Source organism: Balaenoptera ricei, chromosome 11 (genome assembly GCF_028023285.1).
Source record: "Balaenoptera ricei isolate mBalRic1 chromosome 11, mBalRic1.hap2, whole genome shotgun sequence".
NCBI classification, from domain to species: Eukaryota; Metazoa; Chordata; class Mammalia; order Artiodactyla; family Balaenopteridae; genus Balaenoptera; species Balaenoptera ricei.
Window position 1 is genome coordinate 105773104 of NC_082649.1, and position 20555 is coordinate 105793658.

A 20555-nucleotide genomic window follows, 5' to 3' on the forward strand; every position below is an offset into this window, starting at 1 on the left:
TGGACAGTGGAGCTGCAGGCAGTTAGTGATGTGACAGCGCCAGCCGCCTTGGCTGTGGTGCTCTCCATCCCTGAGCACTTTCACCTCTGACCTATCGGATCCTCCATTCTGTTTTTTTGGCTGTTATGTTCCACACGGCACAACCAGTGGTTCCCGCGTTGAGCTGGGCCTCCTCCCCCTGAGGAAGGAGATGGGACTCGTGGCCTCAGCAGGGCTGCTGGGTTGCTGACACATTATGCACCTGAAGTTTCAGAGACAGGTAACCCGGTGGGAGTGGGGAATCCCAGCCCTGAGTCTCCCCGAGCAACGGTCAGTCTTCCTGGACGCTGGGGGGCACTGCTGCCCCCGAGCCGGTTCTCAGGACTCTCAAAGGAGCATGAGGGGTGAGTGAGGCAGTGGGTCAGGATCATTCAAGGGTCCTGGTCCGAGTAGAGTAAGCAAGACCAGGATCGCAAAAAGAGGGGGTCCTCACGGCGCGCCGCATGCTGTGATTCGTGGTTTGTTCTGCCCAGTGAGTGCCGGGCATGTGCTGGGCTTACACGTGAATCATCTCCCTTGGCTCCCACCCTCACCCCCGGGAGGGGTCGAGGCCTGCGTTTTACGGTCGGGACGAGTGAGGCTTGGAAGGGACGAGCGACTCTCCAGGTCCACACCCCAGGGTGGTGGGTTGGGATCTGGGACTGTCCTCTCCTCTCCCCATCAAGGGTGTTTTCCCAGAGAAGAAAGTGGGTGTTTCCTGCAACGGATGTTTTCCCTTTGGGAAGAGTCCAGGACCATGGGGATTTTTGGATGAAATGCACCAGGGGATCAGGGCAGCTGGGCCCCAAAGTGGAGCCCACAAGCTTTCCCCCGAGTCACTGGCAAAGGGGGAACTTCTGGGCCAGGCCACCAGCGTGACCTTCCGAGCCTGCCGCTAATAGATCACCTTGTCAAATCAGGAGCCAGCTGTCCCCGGGGGGATGCAAGTCTCCTCTCATTAACCAAGACAAATGAGATTGCCCGTTGCCCCCAGACCAGAGGACACATCCTCCCCACCGTGAAATCTGTTGCTGCTCTGGGCTTTGGCAGTTCTGACTGACATCCTGTAATTCGTCTGCCACCCCCGGACCACGGGCTTACCCTCCACGTCCCGCCTGACAGCCTTCTGAAGCAGTCTCACAGAATCTTTGTTTAAAATTTAATTGACACATTCTTGTAATAATATGTCTGTACGGTTCAAAATGTGAGAGAGGGAAAGGGCATGAGTGGAGCCTCCTCCCGGTTGCAGGCGGGCAGCCAGTTAGCAGAGTGTGTGCATCTCTGCGGGTGCGCACACCCCAGCGGGTCCCTGTGTTTCACACACGTGGGAACACGCTCTCTGTGCTTCCTGTTTTGTTCTTTTGGTGGCCTCTTTGTTTTTGTGGGTGGGGTTTAGTTTGGTCATTTTCCTTTGTGATACCTCTTGGTGCATAGGACTAGGAAAGGCCTCGCTGCAGGCCTTGGGTCAGGTGAGGCCCAAGGGGGATGGGCCTGGGTCAGGTGAGGCCCCCTATGGGGATGGGCCTGTGTCAGGTGAGGCCCCCTGCAGAGATGGGCCTGGGTCAGGTGAGGCTCCCTGCAGGGATGGGCCTGGGTCAGGTGAGGACCCAGTGACTGGCCTTTGGGTCTTCCCAGTGGTTCACTCTTACAGACCCCAAAGACAGCCTCCTGGAGACCACCCTGGCTGAGGGGGAGGAGGGGACCCTTCCCTGGCTGGAGTCACACTGTCAGGGCGCAGAGCACAGGGCAGTGTCCTGTTCTGTGACTCTTCTCCCAGAGCGAGGCTCCTTGACAGGTCACAGGTTTGTTTCATGGCAGCCAGTTCCTGATGGAGAGGTTTTGAAAATCATTATAGCCAGCAGCATGAGATACCCAAGGCTTGGAGCACAGATGGGCTTGTGGAAGATGACAGCTCCCCGCTCCAAACGTGAGAATGCCAGACCACCCCCCACCCCAGATCCCGCACATCTGGTTCCTACTCCATTTTCAACAAGCTGGGGTATATTTAGCCTGGGGAAGAGACAAGGAGGACAGAGTCTCCTGGCCCCAAATGCTGTCTGTGTTCAGATCGTGGTGGAAGCAGGAGAAATTGAGAAACGAAAGCCCTGTGCATCAGAACAAGTCTCAGTGGTTAATGGGAGGTTTCATGGGGATTGTCTCGTGCCCCCGGGCATGCTCTGGGGAAGGCAGCACTGCAGCCAGCCCTGGGGACAGAGGGGAGCCCTTGGGAACAGGTGTCACACCCTGAGCTCGCCAGGCCTTGTCCCCAGGCTGCAGGTTAACCCAGTCCTTTCTCTGGGGAAGAACCAGACTTCCCCCTGGATTTCTGCCCGGGGTCAGGGCGGGGACTCAGCCTGCCCAGAGGGTAATCCTCTAAATGACCTTCTCTGCCTGTTGCCTGGAGGCTGCCCCCTGGGGTCAGGTCCCAGATGCGGGAGCCATCCCCAGTGCTTCCGGATGTTTCTCCACCCCCCCGCCCCGCCCGCCAACCAGGGCGTCTGGCCAGGTGGGGCTTGAGTGGCCGCTGTGTACCCAGCACTCATGCCAGACACGCACCATCTTATTTCCGCCCCCCCCCCCCCCCCTGCTTCCCATTTACAGACGAGGAAATGAGGCCGATTGTCTCGCTCAAGGTCGGCGTGAGCTCTGGCTTGGGCGGCAGGCGTGGCAGGATGCCCCCTTCACCCCGAAACTGCCCTGGGTTACCTCTAGCCCGCGTCCCATCTAAATGCCACGCTTCTGCTTTCAGTCGCCAGAGCCTGGAAGGCCCTGGGGCAGAGGGGCGGAGGAGGGACACGGAAGGGGTCTGGGGAATGGCCACTCATTCAAACTTCAGGTAAAGTTAGACTCAGGAGTCAGGGCTTAGCTAGGTCATGAACTGGCCCCTGAGTCTGGCAACAGTGATGCACCGGGGGTGTTGTTACCTCTGTGAGGCATGCGGGCTTCCTGTTGTCTGCCGGGAGGTGCGCTCTCCCCCAGCCCAGAGACTCTGGGCTGTGTCCCGGCCATGCTACTCCTGCGCCCACGGAGGCCTGCACTTCTGGCCTCCTGTGCGCGGGTCAGCCTGTTGAGCTGCTGTAGAAAAGCGAGTGTAATTACTTCCCTCGTGTCAAGTCTTTTAGTGGCAGCAGCTTAAAAATGATCTTCGGGAGCCATTAAAACCTTTCGGATCAATAAAGGCATTTGTGCAAGTCACTAGCACTTAAAGTGATGGGGCTGCAGTTAACTCAGGGGCGCCCAAAGGGCAGGCCAAGGACACGTGACCGTCCGCTCGCTTGCTTGTCGGGGGTGGACCTCACTTCCGGGAGAGTCATCCTCTTTTGTAGCTGAGATAGTTTGGGGCTCCAGCTGTCACCTGGTTCCGCAGGTCACCTCCTTCCTGGGGTCCCCACTCTGAATGACATCAGCGTTTGCTCAGTCAACCAAGGAGTGTTGGTGGAGCTTCCCCTTGGGGCCGGAAACCAGAGGGCAGTTAGGGACGAGCTCTGGAGGAATTAGGTGTCACGCAACCTCCTAGCAGCCCTTCAAGCTTCGTTTCATTTTCTCCATTTTAGAAATGGAGACACTGAGGATCGTAGACCTTCTCTGGGATTCAGAACCAGAGTTCGAATCCCACTTTGCCCAGCTCTGAGTCTCCAGGACCGATTCCCCCACTTCATTACCTTCTGTTTCCAGGGCTGGGGTCCAGCGACTGTGTGTCAATCATCATGGGTCTCGGCCCCCAAATTGTCCTCAGACGATGTGCCCTGGGGCCCCGTTGAGTCGGGGTCACTGGGACCTCTGTGGTGGCACAGACCTGACTTAGCTTGTTGGAGTCACGATGAGGGTGGGGTCTCTCCTCCAGGGGGCCCGGCAGGGGTCGCCCCTCTCCTGAGCTGGACCCGGGGCTCTCTCCACGCCCCTGCAGGGTTGTCCGAAGAGTTCGGAACACTTACTCAAAATGGCATCAAGATCTGTAATATCTTGCATTCCACTTCCTTTTTGGGTGAGCCACTGCCCCTCACTCCTCGTCTTCCCGTGGACACAGGTGCGGGGCTCTCGCGGTGGATGGCGCTGGGGGAGGTCATGTGAGGAAGCAGCAGCAACCTGGACAAATTGATGTTCCGGGCGTGGGGTCTGCTGGGCCCCCTCGGATCCCCCTGCTTCCTCACCACGTGACCTCAGCACCCTCCTGACCCTCGTCTTCCTTGATCACCCACTCCCGCTACTCAGTTTTCTGACGGAAAAGCTAATGAAATAGACAGACCCTAGAAGAGCAGCAGGGAAAGTGAGCGTCTCGAGCAGCCGTTCAAAGCATCCTTCCCCGCGTGCCGCCTCTTTTCCTTCTCTGGTCTTTGTGGGGAAAAGGCTAAGAAGCACCTGATTTTTTTTAGCTGTGACATTATTGCCATCAAAGGTTTGTCTCTACCCAGTTGAGTCTTGTTGGAAATGTGGCCAGAGTTTACTCTGCTGGTTTAGAAAAAGAGCTGAGGGTCGGGGTGGTGCCAAGATCTCTCACTGTGGCTCCTTTGAAAGGGAGGCTTACATGTCAGGTGTGTCCGTGTCCCTGGTCCTACGCTGTGGGGGTCGGGGACACTGCACCGCCTGGGCCACAGCTCAGACCAGGTCAGGCAGAACCTCTCAGGGTGGTGCTTCTCTGACTCAGGCTGCCTGCCCCTCCACCCTCAGGGCGCACACGAATGCCGGGGGTCCCGTGAAAATGCAGAGCCTGACCCCTGGCAGCTACCGGTGCTGCTGGTCTGAGGACCACACGTAGAGCAGGGGTCATGGAACGTCAGGAAGGGACAGGGCCTGATGGGGGCCACGCCCGCTGCCAGTACACCAGCGGGGTGCAGGGAACAGGACTTCAAAGCTAAGCGCCGTGTTCCTGTGGAGACCGGGGGCTCAGGGCCATAGGCTGTCGGAGCTGCAGCAGGAGAGTCCCCGCCGGAACTCGGTGATTGTACCGGGACGGGAAGGTGGGGGGGCAGCTGAACTGCTGTGCATTATCTCGTCCCTCCAGGGACCAGACCCTTGCACTGTTCATTTCATAAAGCAAATGCTTGTCCAGAAAGGGCGCTCCTCCTCTTTTTTTCCCGTGAGGCTCTTCTTGAAGCTTCCCATGGCTGCGCAGAGTTCCTGTTAGTGATGCAGGGAAGACCGCTTGCTCAGGGACAGAGGGCAGGGCAGGTTTCCCTGTGGCCCTCTCCTAGAGGCAGCGTCTCGCCTGGCTGCCTCGTGCCCACACCCACCCCGGGAAACTAGAATGAGGACGGCATGAGCCTCAGCCCGCCTGGCCTGATCCTCGTGGAGCCTGTGAGCGGTCAGTGTCTCTTCCTGGGGGTAGAGGCCTTGGCACTTTGGGGTGTGAATGTTTGGGTTGAGAGGTGCCCATGGTGGGAGCAGAGACCGCAAGGGTGAAGGTGAGTCTGACCCTCCATGAACAGCTGGCAGCGTGCCCACGTCCACGCAGAAACGGTGCCCGCCTTGGACAGTGGAGTGGACCCTGTACAGTCTCTGCCTTCACGCCTGCCACGGGGCAGGTGCCCAGGCGGTGCGTCCCTGGGCCTTTTCCTGCTGTCGGCTATCTGATCGGGGAGTGGGTAGGAAGCTGCTTGCCGAGAAAGAGCCGTGTCCTTGAGGAGGCCGTGCTGGACGAGGCAGGCAGACGGGCCAAAGTGGGCAGCGGGGTCTGGTCGCATCACACACGGCCTCCCCAGACTCCTGGGCCTGGCAGGGTCACACACGGAGTCAGCTGAGAGGCTCCGTGTCCTTCAGGAGGCCGTGGCAGGGCATCAAGGACAGCAGAAAGTCTAGGATCAGTTTTACAAGCTTTGGGATCCACGTCGTTCTCCCTAATCACGTTGCCCTTGGGCCGCTGTTGCTGGAAGGGAGAGGGCAGCTGCACCCCAGGCCTCTGCCCCCTTCCAGCTGGCGGTGTGCAGCGGCACTGAGCCTCAGTGTCCTTGTCTGCTACACGAGGGTAAACCCTCACCTCACAGCATGTGTGTCAAGATTAAAAGACTGGGCGCCGGGGGCTGTACCCAGCACACCCAGGGTTTGTCACTGAGAGGATGTGGGCGCCCTCCCCGACGCAGGGTGCCAGGAGGCGGCACCTGTCGGCCCTGTGACACGCGCCCTCCGCGCAGACCGAGGAGCCGCTGCTCGCCACCTTCCGTGCAGTTCTAATCTCAGCGCTTCTCAGCTCGCTTTGGAAATAGCATCTTTCATCCCCGGGTGTCTGCACAGCCCGGAAACGGGAGCAGCCCCCCTCTGCAGGCAGACGTGTGAGAGCCAGGTTCACGCTTTTCCTGGGTAAACACCGGATCCAGCAGGAGGGGGTGGGAAGGCCTGGACCTGAGCCAGGACCGCGTTCAAGGAGCATGCGTTAAGCACCTGCCGTGTGCCGCTGCCTTTGCACACAGTGGTCCCGGGGGGAGCTAAGGGAACAGGCTCAGTGCTGTGCAGCTCTGCGTCCACACGCCTGGAGCCACACGACCAGAAGTCAGGTCGGTGTCTCCCTCGGCGCCGTGACTGTTTGTGCCCCAAGACAGTCGGCAGGTGCTTCCCGACCAGAGCGTGTCCTACCTCGTCTTGGGCGACGGGGTGCTTCTGCTCCTGCCATGTTTTTTAAGGTCCTCTGAGAGCTGCTTGTGCACAAGCACTCAGCTGGGAGCTCCTGCAGATCATGCAAACTCATGACCCGTGAGGGATCTAGGGAGAGCAACTGCACAGAATCGGGAGCAGCAAAAAACAGATGTGGCGTCGCGCTGTCACCACGCGGCCTCCCCTCGCCCTACTCACCCACAGTGGCCCAGAGCCAGACAGTGAGGCCGTCTGGTCGGAGAGAGGAGGGTCCTTGGGTGCCCAGCCCAGGATCAGGCCTGCCTGATGTCCAGTCTGGGTGTCCCTCTCCTTAGCTGGCCCCGTGGGCAGCTGGGGGGGGGGGGTCCCACTGCACTCACCCTGACTTCCCTCCCACCTAGGTCCTTGCTGCGAAAGTTCTCAACCTTGTCCTGCCGAACGTGTCCCTGGGCCGGATCGACAGCAGCACGCTGTCACGGAATAAGACAGAGGTGAGTCCTTCTAAAGACCTGGGGCAGCTGGGGCTGGTGGGGTGAGAAGGCACCAGCCCCGGGGCGGAAATCCAGGTTTTAGCTCTGCCTCGGCCGTTTACCACTATTCAGCCGAGGCTGTGTGCGAGGTGACGGGGACCTGAAGACGTGTGAGGTGCTGCCTGGCTTCGGGATTGGGTGGGAAGGAGTGGGTGGCATTGCTGCCTGCGCGGCACCCGTGTGTGCAGAGGAGCTGACCAGGTGAAACTGTGTGTGTGTCAGCCAGGTCTCTTCTGGTTGTAAGTGACAGAAACCCAACTCAAAGTGATTTGAGCAAAAGGAGGGATTTATTGGTGAGTGTAACTAAAGGCTTCCGGCATGGCTGGATCCAGGGGCTCAGAGTCTTGTTCACCATCTCTCTCCCCACCTCTCATATCCCCTGGTTTGGCCCCGTTCCCAACCAAACTTTCCCCAAGTGGAGGCAAAGCTGGCCACCAGCAGCTTTACATGAGCAACTGCAGTAGAAAGGCAGCACCTCTTCCCAACAGAAGTCTCAGGGCTGGTTCTTATTGGCTGACAGTCTGGGTTATTGGTCCAGGAAAGCGGGCGGCATCAGTCCTACCCAACCTCGTGGTCTGAGAGCAGAGAAGGGCAGTTCTGTTGGGGGGCGGGGTGGATAGGATCGAGGATGGAAGAATGGATTCAGGCCAGGCCACGTGTCCACTGGGTTGGGAGCTGGAGGGGGATCAGAGGAAGGGTTTCGTGGCAGAGGGAACAGCACGGGTGAAGATCTCGGCATGAAGAGCCTATTTGCAGAACAGCCGGTAGTTTGCTTCAGCCACAGTGTAGAGGTGAGTGGCAAGGGGTAAACTGAGGGCAGGTCAGGAGGCACCGCTGTGCCAGGGGTGGGCTACTGCCCTCAAGCAGAGCTCGCTGCCCTCTGTAGAAGCAAAACCAGTCCAGGAGACGTAGCAAGCAGGGTGAGGCGGCCTCGGGGGAGATACGCTGGGGGTTGTGCGACGTCACCGTCACCGCCTCTGGGACCAGACACCAGGTTCGGCATGAACGACGGTGCACCTTGCCGCCAGGTCCATGCAGAGACCGGGGTTGGTCTGTGAAGGTGCTGCTCGGTGAACCAAGCCCCTCCCCTTTAGTGAAGGGCCAGCACCTCATCCCCTGCCTGTGACGGGACCCTTATGCTCCGTGCCAGGCTTGTGTCACGTGCTCACCCGTGCACAGCTCCCGTATCGCAGGGGAGCAGACTTGAGGCTCGCCCATGTGCCGGCACATGCCTGGGGTCGCCTGCTGATGGGACTAGCCTCAGAGCTTAGGTCAGTGGGTCCCCAGCCCGCTCCGTCTGGGGGGCAGCAACCCCGTGGACGGGCGGCACCCTGGCACCTGGAAGGGGTGGTCCTCAGGGTTGAGCACGTCATTGTGCTGCTCTCCTGCCTCAGCCTCCCACCCGGTGTCAGGAGTTTGAAACCCAGGAGTTGCTGGCTGCCTACGGACCCTGGACGGTGGAGCGGGTGCCCGGCATCCCAGTGGCCTCCCCCGCTTCCTTGGGGCATGAGCAGTCGGACTCGGGCTTCATTGTAAAGTTTGGCCTCCTGGCCCTTTGAGCCGCTCAGAGAGCGGCAACTACATGGGAATCATCCCTAACATGCAGGAAGGGACATTCACAAATCGGGGGTCAAAGCCCAGGCCTCCCAGGGCCAGCTGTTCATGAACGTGGCTTGTGTGGGCCCTGTGCGGGGAGCCTGAGGTGGGCCAGTCCGCCCAGTTGTCCACCTTCCATTTGAATTTTAATTTAATCTAGTTTTTAAAGTATTTATTTACTTGGCTGTGCCAGGTCTTAGTTGCAGCATGCAGGATCTTTAGTTGCGGCATCCGGGATCTAGTTCCCTGACCAGGGATCGAACCTGTGCCCCCTGCATTGGGAGCGCAGAGTCTTAGCCGCTGGACCGCCGGGGAAGTCCCCAATCTAATTTTAAAAGCAGTAACTCCCAAACCTATATCCTGGGGCCAAATTTGACCCACCAGGGTCAAGAATATTTGAGTAAAGGAAGAAGATTTTCATTCCAAAAGGCAGATCTGTGTGGTGAGAAGGCACAGTGTTAGGACCCAGAAAGACCAAAGCCAATCATGACATGAGTGAGATCAACATTAACCCCATTTCAGAGGTGAGGAAACCGAGGCTCGGAGGTTAAATAATTTGTCCAAGGTTACACAGCCAGTCAGGGGCAGAGCTGGGATCCGAAGCCTTTGATTCAAAGGTCCATGCTCGGATGCCTCCTCCCAGCTAGTATTTACAAGCGTGAAGCTCTGTCTCCTGATTTGTAATTACTGGTCCACACAGGCCACGGCTGGAGACCATCGCTCTGTGTGCAGGATCGCTTGGGAGGGGAGTCGTGTGGGCAGGGCCTCCTCCACCCGCCGCAGCCAAATAATGGCTCTGGCTCAAATGTGCAATTTCCAGAAAAACCACTGATCTGTGCAGCAGCTGTGCTAGGACAGCAGTGGGCTGGAGGGGGACCTCCCTTTGAGAGGAAACATCGAAGTGCAAATCCGAATTGTTTATCTCACCACCTGAAACTACGTGGGCAAAAAGGAAGGAAAGAAAGATAATGAAATGATTCCAAACCCTCATTGTTTGAAAGTAGCAAATTTCAGAGCTTCTATCTCCTTTTTGAACTAATGGAAAATTTCATTGAAGGCCTTATGAAAAACAGAAGAGTCTGGGTGAATATCCAGCATGCAGGCTCCTCTTGTGTGCTCATCGCCCCCATCCATGGTGGCACGCCGTCCTGTGTCAGGTTTCTGACGGGCCGGGTAAGCGGGGTGACTCTTTAGAAGCACTAATAAATTTCCCTGCTGGGAAGGCTCTGAGGGTGGACCCCGGCTAGAATAAATAGGAAGCGGGAGCTTCCTGTCCTCGGCATCGAGCATTAGCCCCTCTCCTGCCTTCTCTCTGAGTCGCCCTTTCAACATTCTGCTGAGCTTTAAAAATAGCAATGCCGAGGGGGAAAATGTGTTCAGAAAAGGCACCTCCCAGATCCAACACCGGGTGTCTTAAGGCCCATCTTTAGCTGAGACATTTCCCCTGGAGCCCTGCAGCTATAAAAGCCTCAGGAAGAAAAGAACCATTTGCTTTACAAGCTTACTGAAGTAGGACCTGGGGGAAGGGGCTGCAGGCTGGGATGTGGGGGGCCTGGCGGGCTCCCGGGAGGATTCGGAAGTCAGCTGTGTCTCTGGGGAAGCAGGACGTTTGTGTGGGGCTTGATGTGGCAGCCAGGACTGCCAGCATGACACCCTCACTTCACAGCAGCGAGCCCTCAGACGCACAGGCTCCCAGCATGTAGGAGTAAAGGCAGAAATGCCTGGCGTTGTCTCAACACCACCCGGTGCACCGTGTCGCGGCCCTCCGTCTCCCTGTCCACAGCTCCGGGAAGTCAGTCTTAATATCAGTATTTGCATTTGGGAAACTTAGGCCCAGAGAGGGCAAGTCACTTATCCAGGGACACACAGCTACTAAGTAAGGATTTGAGCCTAGGTCTCTCATGTCCGAGCCTTAGTTCTGAAGTGCTCCTGGAACTGAAATCCTGGGAACAAGCAAGCGGCTGCTCGGCCTTTGTTGTGTTTGTCTACACAGAGTCCCCAGTCAGCACATTGGCGTACCGTACTGACATACTAATCATTCCACCCTCAACCACGGGTTTTCGGAATGTGATGAATCCCTCCCACTCTGCAAAGCCTTGAATGTTGTAAATAGTTCTCCGGCCAAGGCCGCCGAGGGGGAGGTGTGAGGAGGAGGTGCTGAGGAGCTCCTGATGCCCCCTGCGCCGTCGGTGACCGCCCGCCCGCTCACAAGCAGGTGCCCTGCTTCCCTTCCAGGCCCCGTCCTCTGGCCCCGTGTCCAGGTCTTCTGCTGGGGACGTCCACTGTTTACGTATTGAGGCAGTTTGTCTTCTAGAACCAAGTCTCTGTGCTCTGTAACTGTGCTGGGACGCCCTCCAAGCGTCTCCTGGCTGGTTTACATTCATGCCTGCCAGCCATATGGTGAGCTCCGGGCACCCAGGGAGCTGAGAAGGGGCCAGCTCTGCTCCCTTTCATTTCTGTGCTGGGCTCCGCTCCAGACCCCCCCCCCCCCCCCCCGCCAAGTATTTGCGGCGTGCCTACCTCAGGGGTCAGGCCACTGTTCCCCTGTTGCCTGCGTGTCTTCTGCCCACACGGCTGGGAGGCCACCTGCCGTGGCCCTGGGAAGCTCCTGCCAGCTCTGGGAAGGCTCGGCCATGCCTAGGCGTTTGACTCATCGTAACCAAGGCTAAAGATAGGCTGAGCCTCCCATGCTGCCCCCAGGACACAGCCTCCCAGGAGCCCCTCTGAGAGCCGGTTATTACTTTCCAGTATAACCTGCTTGCTTAGCTGATCTTATTCTGTGACTCGCCATCATTCATAGCTCATATCGCCACAGGAGACTTGTCTATTTCGGGCAGCTGATAATTTACCAACGCCTTAAAAAAAAAAAAAAAAAAAAAAAAAAAGGAGCCATGGGAACATCTCTTGGCGTGGGCCTCCGTGTGGGGTGGCCGGCGGGGGAGCGTGTGAGCGGGCCTAGCTCAGGCCGGCGCCCTGCATAGGGGTCTGTTGATCTACCCCTGCGCCCAGCCCTCCTTCCACCGGGACCCTGGCAGAAACAGCTCTGAGCTCGAGAGAGGCGGGTCCCTGAGGTCCGTGGCTGTAATGGCAGCAGAAAAGCCAGGGCCTCTGTGGAGAGACTGTCAGGGGCAGTCCCAGCTGCCAGCCAGGCCCCAGACAAAGCGAGCCGCCCCGTGCCCTGCAGGCCCAGCCCTTCCTCTCTCCCAGGTACCTTCACGGGTCCAGCAAGAAAGCAGCTGCAGGCCGGGCAGGGCTCACCCACCACAGGCTCAGAGATACCACTGGTGACCTCGCAGCAGCCCGGGAGATGAGGGTTGGAGGCCCATTTACGTGCGGATAGGATGCAGCTGACTTGCCAAGGCTTTTGGGATACCGGCCAAGCCCGATACGAGCCCCAGACAGTGCGGTCTGACCACGGGGGTCTCCTGCCCCAAACCTGCCCAGGGGATGCGTGGCTCCTGACAAGGGGATAAAAGTGACATGAAAGCCAAGACTGCGGGGAGAGGAGAGGTTAATTTCCATAATTCAAATTGGAGCTTTCCCTCCAATTTTAATTGTGGAAAACTTCAAATCTACAGAAAAGTCGCCATAGTAGTATAGCATACAGCCGTATACTCCTCCCCATAATTCACCGATTGGAAGTACTCTGCCTAACTTTCTTTATCTATGCTTAAATATGAAATATCAATATGGACATATATTTTAAATATTTTAAGATTTATTGTAAAATATACAGAATATAAAATTTGCCATCTTAACCAGTTTTAAGTGTACAGCTCAGTGGGATTAAATACATTCACATTGTTCATCCGTCACCACCGTCATCTTCAGAACTTTCTCATCTTCCCAAACTGAAACTCTTCCCCACTGAACACCAGCTCCCCAGCCCCTCCCCCAGCCCCTGGGCCCCCCGCCCCAACCCCGTGAATCTGACTCCTGAGGGACCTCACAGTGTTCATCCTTTCATGACCAGCTTATGTCACTGAGCATAATGTCCTCAGGGTTCATCCATGTGGTAGCAGGTGTCAGAATTTCCTTCCTTTTTAAGGCTGAACAGTATTCCATGGTCTGTATAGACCATGTTTTGTTAATTCATTCATCCTCAACGGACACTGGGTTGCTTCCGCTTCTTGGCCCTTGTGAATAACACTGCCCTGAACATGGGTGTGCAAGTATCTTTTCAAAACCCTGCTTTCAATTCTTTTGGGTTTATACTTAGAAGAGGGGTTGCCAGATCGTTTCGATATGCATTTCCCTAATGATTAGTGATATTGAGCATCTTTTCACATGCTTTATTGGCCATTTGTATTGATATATCTTCTTTGGAGAAATGTCTATTCAAGTACTTTGTCCATTTTTTAATCAGGTTTGCTGTTGTTGAGTTGTAGGAGTTCTTTATATCAATAACCCCTTATCCAGGTATATGGTTTGTAAATGTTTTCTCCCATTCTGTGATAGTGTTCTTTGATGAACAAAGGGTTTTCATTTTAAGGTAGTCCAGTTTATCTATTTTTTTCTTTTGTTGCCTGTGCTTTTGGTGTCATATTCAAGAAATTATTGCCAAATCCAATGGCATAAAGTAGATGCATTGTTTTGGCTGAAATTTTTTTTAATGTTTGTTTGTATGTTTGTCGATTTTGGCTTCGCCGGGTCTTAGTTGCAGTACGAGGGATCTTCATTGCGGCATGCAGACTTCTTAGTCGCGGCACGCGGGCTTCTTAGTTGTGGCATGTGAACTCTTAGTTGTGGCATGCATGCGGGATCTGGTTCCCCGACCAGGGATCGAACCCGGGCCCCCTGCATTGGGAGTGTGGAGTCTTACCCACTGGACCGCCAGGGAAGTCCCCTGAAACTTTTGAAAGTAAGTAAGTTGCGGACCCTGTGGTCGTACTTCAGCATGTGCTGCCCAAGAGGAAGGACCCAGAATAAGGACATTCACGCACATCCCATTCTGTCGTCACACTTTGGAAAAGTAACAGTAATTCCCTGTCATCATTCCTTTCATTACCTCTCACCATCTGGTCCATGTTCTGATTTCCTCAGTTGTGACCAACTTTTGATTCCAAGACATGAGGCCACGCGATCTTGCTGTTTTGTGACCAGCAGTTGTGAACATGGTCCTGCAAGACCCCAGTGATTCTTTCTTGTTTCTCTTATTATTTATTCAATCCCTTGGCCTGTGAAAAGGTGGCCGTGGCCCGTGTGATTGGGTGCAGAACGTGGGTCTGCTTTTTCCCTTCCCTCTGTGACCACTCAGGACCTGTGTCTGGTTCCAGGGTCACACCGCAGGGACCTCCACTCCCAAGGCACAAGCAAGGTGACCCTCTGCATCATTTCTGGTTCCAGTGCCCTGTGGTGGGTTTGTGCAAACCGCCTGCACCCACCTGCCCAGGGCCTGACCTGCCGGCCCACCTCCGGGCTCAAAAAGCAGATACAAGGATGAACAGGAGTTCAAGCTTTAGTAGCAAAAAGTACTTCTTGGGAAAAGATGTTCGGTAATTCACATGCCCTTGATCAGTGGCAGTTTATACATGTAGGCTAATCCCGATTAGTCCTCTTTCTATCCAAAGTGGAACTGCAGGTCCTTATTTCTGGTGGCTCTCCTCTGGTCTGGCTCAGGAATTTCAGTCCCCCAGGGTGGGGCGCCTGCCCCGGGTTGGGGTCATAGCGGGAACTTGGGCCTCAGTAAACAGGGCTTGCTTCAGTCAGCCGTGCTGGAGAGACTCTGTGGAATCAGGCAGGACCCTTATGTCCCCTCCCCACCCTGCAGGCCGCACGTCAGGCCAACAGACACTGTGTCACTCGCGCTTTGGACCAGGCCCTGTCTTCGGGGTCACATCGTGGGTCTGTTAACAGCGGGCAAAGAGGCGGGGGTAGGAGGAAAGCATGAGCTTTCCAACAAGAAGTCCAGAGGCGAGGCCTAGGAGAGGTTTTCTCTTGTCCGGCTCCCTCTGCAGCAGTCCTGCCCTTCAAGACAAAGGCGGGGCGAAGACATGGTCTGCAAAGACCTGCCAGTTCATCTTCGGGTTCCCACGGGTTTCTGGCTCCAGAGAATACTTGGGTAGAGTTGTCCTGCTCTCCCCAGTGTGCCGGGGAAGGCTGTCTGATTTCCCTGGGGTGAAGATGGATGGATGAAGAGAGATGGAAACGGTGGAGGAAGGAGATGGGAATCCCAGGTGGCCCTGAAGCAGGTGGCAGATGAGGTCTCCGTAGGCAGAGGGAGGGGATGGGCTGGAAGGGGGTCAGGAAGACCGGCTGCAGACATGTCTGTAGGTGCCTGGGAGGGAACGCAGGAGGTTAGGCCTGCTGGGCTGGGCCTCTCTGGGAAGTGTGAAATCACGTGGGCAGGGCACTCGCCTGTGCTCAGAGGTCCCCCACCCCATGGCAGGCCGTGAGGGGCGGCAGCACGCTACGGTCCTCACCAGGGACGCACCCGTTTCTCGTCTGAGGCGTGCTGGTTCCCTGCAACTCCACGCCCCCTGGCCGCTTGAGCCCACAGGACTCACCTTGACTTCCCCTGTCTAAACATGTAGCACAGCGTGGTGAGAGGTTGGGAATGCTGATGGTGGGGACCGACTGCCTCGTTCTTATCCTGGCTCCGTCCCTCACTTGCTGTGTGACGTTGGGTGAGTCACCCAGCCTCTCTGAGCCTCAGTCTCCTCATGTGTAAAATGGATAATAATGACAGTCCCTGTGAAGGGGTCCTGCGGCGATTCAAGGAGCAAGTACATGTAAAGCACTCAGCACAGCACCTGGCATAGAGGTGAGGGCTCAGGGCTAGTTATTTCTAATACTGTTCTAATTAAAACTCTAATTTTGAGTCCATCCCAGAACAGCTTTTCAAAAAAGAGGTCAAGAGATCTGACTGGGGTGGTGGTGATTCCTGGATTTTGCTCAACCAGAAGTTTAAGAACGCTCCCAACTGTGGGTTGCTTCCTGTGCTTCAGGGCAAAGCTTTTTCAAAAGGCAGGCAGCCCAGCTGGCTTGTTCCCAGCTGTCGAGTCAACCTTGCCGAGAGCCCTCAGACCCCCGGACAGGGAAGGTGCCAGAAGAGGCTGGGGCTCGGGAGAGGACCCTTCTTTGATGGGAAGCCCAGGCCGAGGAGCCTGACACCCCACCTCGCTGCCCCGCGCTGGGGTCAGGCAGCCGCACGGCATTAGCCTCGCTGTGGGGCAGACCCAGCCTGGGCCCCAGGGTGCACATCCATCCAGACGCCCGGCGTCCTCCGGGGCATGACCACCGTCACCCCCATTTCACAGATCAGCAAACTGCATTCCAGAGAGAAGAGCCTTGCCCGCACCACACAGCTGGGAAACGTCAGGGCTGAGTGGTCTTCCTCCCAGGGTTTCCCGCCAAGAGAAAAGACTTCTCGTATCAGCCGGTGGACACACCCCCAGAGGTTGGTCACCTGGAGCAAAGATGCCCTGGCTTGGACCCGGGTCCACAGCCTCCAGCTGATGTGTTCGCGGCTGTGCTCCAGAAATGGGGGGCACGGGGGCAAGAGAGATCGCCAGAGACCGAGTCCTTGTTGTGCTTTTAAATAAACTTGTGCTTTGAGATCTCTGATTCACGTGCAGTTGTGAGAAATAACTCAGAGGGGCTGTGTGCCTGGCCCAGTTTCCCCCAGAGCTGACATCTTGCAAAACCACAGGGTTATGGCGACCAGGATACCCTCGGGGGTGAGTCAGGCTGTCCCCACAAAGACCCCATGTTGCCATCATGTAGCCCCACGCCGTCAAGCCTGACCACTAGTCTGGTCTCCATTTCTCTGATTTGTCCCTTTTTTTTTAATATAAATTTATTTATTTTATTTATTTTTGGCTGTGTTGGGTCTTTGTTGCTGCGCGCGGGCTTTCTCTAGTTGCGGCGAGCGGGGGCTACTCTTCGTTGTGGTGCGCGGGCTTTTCATTGCTGTGGCTTCTCTTGTTGTGGAGCACGGGCTCTAGGCTTGCAGGCTTCAGTAGTTGTGGTGCACAGGCTCAGAAGTTGTGGCTTGAGGGCTCTAGAGTGCTGGCTCAGTAGTTGTGGCGCACGGGCTTAGTTGCTCTGTGGCATGTGGGATCTTCCCGGGCCAGGGCTCGAACCCGTGTCCCCTGCACTGGCAGGTAGATTCTTAACCACTGCGCCACCAGGGAAGCCCCCGATTTGTCCTTTTAAGAATGTCGTGGAGATGGAATCCCACAGTAAGTGATCTTCGGGCAGCGACCGTTTGGTCTTTGGTTTTGAATGGGCTCAGGCTGCTGACCGGTGCTCTGGGCCTGGCCTGGGCTGGGAGGGGGAACGCTGTCCGTCTCCTGCCTGGGGGACAGGACACGACCCGCCCCCCCGGGAGAACTTTTGGTGGATTTAGGTCTTAAGCCCTCAGAAAGCAAAGGCCCTGGGGTTGGCCGGCTGGCTACCGTAGGGGAGGGTTGGGCCTCTGGGCCGTTTCCCTGAGAGGAGGTGGTCCCTGTGCTGCCTTCCCGGCAGCCCCTCTGCCCCCGTGCGGTGGTGGCTGGCACGGGGCCTGCCCTTTCCCCGACGCAGCTGGCGGCTCCTCCCAGGTCTAGAACGGGCCATTGTGTACCCAGCGCCGACGTGCTCCAGACATGGAAAAAGAGCCAAGAGCGGGAAGCCACCTGGGCCGTCAGAGCAGTTAACCCGGAGCCGACTCCCTGAGGGGCTTCACGGCCGGTCAGCAGGGCAGGCGCCAAGCCGCTCAGGAAGGAGGTGGCCTCGTGGGCCCTGGCCCCGGGCGTTCGTTCACAGGGACACCCGGCAGCCAGGGCTCTCTGGCCCCGCGGCCTCTTCCCGAGCAGCCCTCCTTGCAGACCTTGAAGGAGCCCCTGCCACTCCCGTGTTCTCGGCCCCCAGACTGGTGGCCCGGCCCCGCGGGAGGCCCGCCGTCTCGGCTGCAGGAAGGGGCTCATTCGTCTCGTGTGGCTTCTCCCAAGTGGTCTGGCTCGCCTGCTCCGGAAGAATCGGGGTGGTGGGGGGACCTGGGACAGCCTGTCCCTCTCCAAGTGGATGAGGCCTGTGGGGAGTCGTCACAGGGGAGACGCAGCCCCCGCCCGAGAGTCAGATGGAGACACAGTGGACACTCAAGCCTCCTCGTGGGCAGCTGACCCTCTGTCCCCTCACCCCTCCTGACGCCACGCAGCTCTTGGAAAGAGAGCTGAGGGCAGAGGCGTCATGGCCCCGACCTGGTCCGGAGAGTTCTGTGGGCATGTGTCCCGTCTCAGCTCACAGCAAGCAGGCCACTTACTGTCCACTCGGGGCAAGAGGAGTGAAGCCAGGAAGCCAGGGACGGGGCCCGGGTAGCCCCACAAAGGGCATGGTCAGAGTCTCAGCCGCAGGCGGGGCCGGTGTCAGAGGAGGTCCCGGCAGGCTGATGGCTGAGGAGGGCGGGCCCGGCCGCTGTGCACGTCCGGCAGAGGGGCAGCCGCGTCCACAGGCGCAGGGGGACAGCAGACCTGCCCCTCTCAGGCCGGCAGGCAGCCCGCTGGAGCCACGTCCTGAAGCCCGCAGGGGTGTCCTGCCCAAGCCCTTCCCGGGCCTCATTCCTGCACAGACAGCCCTGTGACCCGGCAGTCGTGGGTGCCCCTCACCCTCTTCAACCAGGGGACACTGTGTCAGGACAGACAGACTTAGAGAAAACAGAATCCACTCAGACTGACACCAAAACATCTTCCGAGCTATCCCTGTGTGAAATCATCAAAGCGAACATACAGTGCTGCTCACGTGAAAAAACCCCACAGACTGATGCTGAAACCGTCCCGGGGCACAGGCGTGGAGGGGGGGCCACAGAGCAGGCTGGAAGCAGGGGCAGCGCGGCCGGGCTGACCGGGGGTCCCCACCCCGGGCCCGCTGGCGGGGTCGGCTCTTCAGAGCCGAGCGGGAGGGGCTGCGAGGGACCGACGGGCTCCTGTCTCCCCTCCCGCAGGTGGCCATCTACAACACGGACCCCCTCATCTGCCGGGCGGGGCTGAAGGTGTGCTTCGGCATCCAGCTGCTCAACGCCGTCTCGAGGGTGGAGCGGGCGCTGCCCAGGCTGACCTTGCCCTTCCTGCTGCTGCAGGGCTCTGCCGACCGCCTGTGTGACAGCAGGGGCGCCTACCTGCTCATGGAGTCCGCCAAGAGCCAGGACAAGACACTCAAGGTGAGCAGCCGCCCCACGTCCCTGGGGCGGGGAGAGTGGCGCTCCTCTAGGGCGCCTGCCCGAACCCTTGGTTTAGGGCTGGCCTGGCCCCCGGGGAGGCACGTCCCAGGAGCACGAGGTGTCTGTTGATTCCATGGGAGCTCGAGAGTCATTAGCTGATCGTTCATCCGGTCAAGGAAAGAACCACAACTGGCCTCCGGGCAGAAAAGGTCATCTTCCTCAGAGAGCGTTAGGCGTGTCAGGCACGACAGGACGGAAGATGCTGTTTTGGGTGGAGCAGTTCCCGAGTGTCTGGCTGAACCGGGAAGACCCCTGGCTGGAGGATGGGGAGAGAGCAGGTGCACCGGCTGTGTCCCTGCGGAGTGGCAGCGGAGCCTGAAGGTGGCTCTGCGTGGTCGGCTGGGCAGACCGCCGCCCCAGGGCACACGCGCGAACAGACGTGTCCCTGGACAGCGCCGCCCCAGCTTGGGCACGGCCGAGTGGACGCCCCGGTCGAGGGCCACCTCCCGCTAGGTTGTAGGGAGCGCGGGCTGCTCCCCGCAGGTGCCACACCTGCTGCGTGGGGGCCGGCACTGGCGCTCAGCTCTCTGCCCCGAGCCTGCTGCACCGCTTGCCCCAGCGCGCTGTGCTACAAAGGCTCTCACGTGTCCGCACTGTCCAGCGCCCCCCCGTCGCGGCTAGGAGCGGCAGCCCCTGGCCCAACACCCCTGCCAGAGGGAGGCCCGGACGAACAGCAGGAGGAAGGAGGGGAAGGAAAGCCGCTCCCATCACGGCGGGAGACGGTCCCAGCCGCGAGTCCCACGTTGGCACACCCGAGAGAGAGTTGAAATTCAGAAAAAGAATTGAAATCAGGGTCTCGAAGAGAGATTTCCACCCCATGTTCACGGCGGCCAAGAGGTGGATGCAGCCCCAGTGCCCACTGAGGGGAGGTGGTCCGTCCAGGCAAGGGGGTGTTTTCCAACCTTGAAAAGGGGGAAGTTCTGACACCTGCTGCCACACGGATGAGCCTGGAGGAGGCTGTGCTCAGCGAAATAAGCCGGTCACAGAAGGCCAAATAGTGCGTGATTCCGCGCACATGACATAGGCAAAGTAGTCAGAGCTCACAGAAATAGAAAGTAGAGGGACTTCCCTGGCGGTCCAATGGTTAGGACTCCACACTTCCGCTGCCGGGGCCCTGGTCAGGGAACTAAGATCTCGCAAGCCGACTGGTGCAGCCGAAAAAAGAAAAAGAAAAGTAGGGTGGTGTTTCCAGGGGCTGGGAGGAGGGCACGGAGGAGGGCGCTGTGACGGGGACAGGGTTCAGTTGTGCAGGGTGAGAATATTGCACCGCGTGCAGAGATACTTAACACCACTGAGCCGTACACTCGAAAGTGGTTAAGATGGTGAACTGCATGTTATATGATTTGTACTACAGCTTAAAAAAAAGAAAACTTGGAGATAGCTGTTAGAAATCGCTGAAATGGCAAGTGGCAGGTGGTTATACGCGTGGAGAGTTCAGGGGAGGTCTGGCTGGAGATACAGACTCTGAGTCATCAGCACATGGGTGGTGTTTACAGCCAGGGGCCTGGACGGGGCTCCTGGGGAGAGGGGGAAAGAGGCCCGACCCCGCCTCGGCCGCACCAGCCCGCAGCTCAGGAGGGCGGCATGCTGCAGTCTTGACCAACAGGCGGGAAGAAGACCAGGAGGGTGGAGAGCTGTGGGAACCACGG

At 57.9% G+C, this 20555-nt stretch overlaps 1 protein-coding gene across 4 annotated transcripts in view; it reads left to right on the plus strand.

Annotated features, from left to right (window-relative positions):
• The window catches only part of MGLL (monoglyceride lipase), a 103465-nt gene that overhangs the window by 79746 nt on the left and 3164 nt on the right, over window positions 1-20555 (plus strand). For 2 of the 4 annotated variants that reach the window (XM_059940528.1, XM_059940527.1), the window contains exons 6-7: window positions 6984-7073; window positions 18631-18846. In XM_059940528.1, coding sequence (XP_059796511.1) covers window positions 6984-7073; window positions 18631-18846 — 306 coding nt within the window. The remainder of the gene's footprint in view (window positions 1-6983; window positions 7074-18630; window positions 18847-20555) is intronic. The other 2 variants (XM_059940529.1, XM_059940530.1) reach the window with 2 other exon arrangements.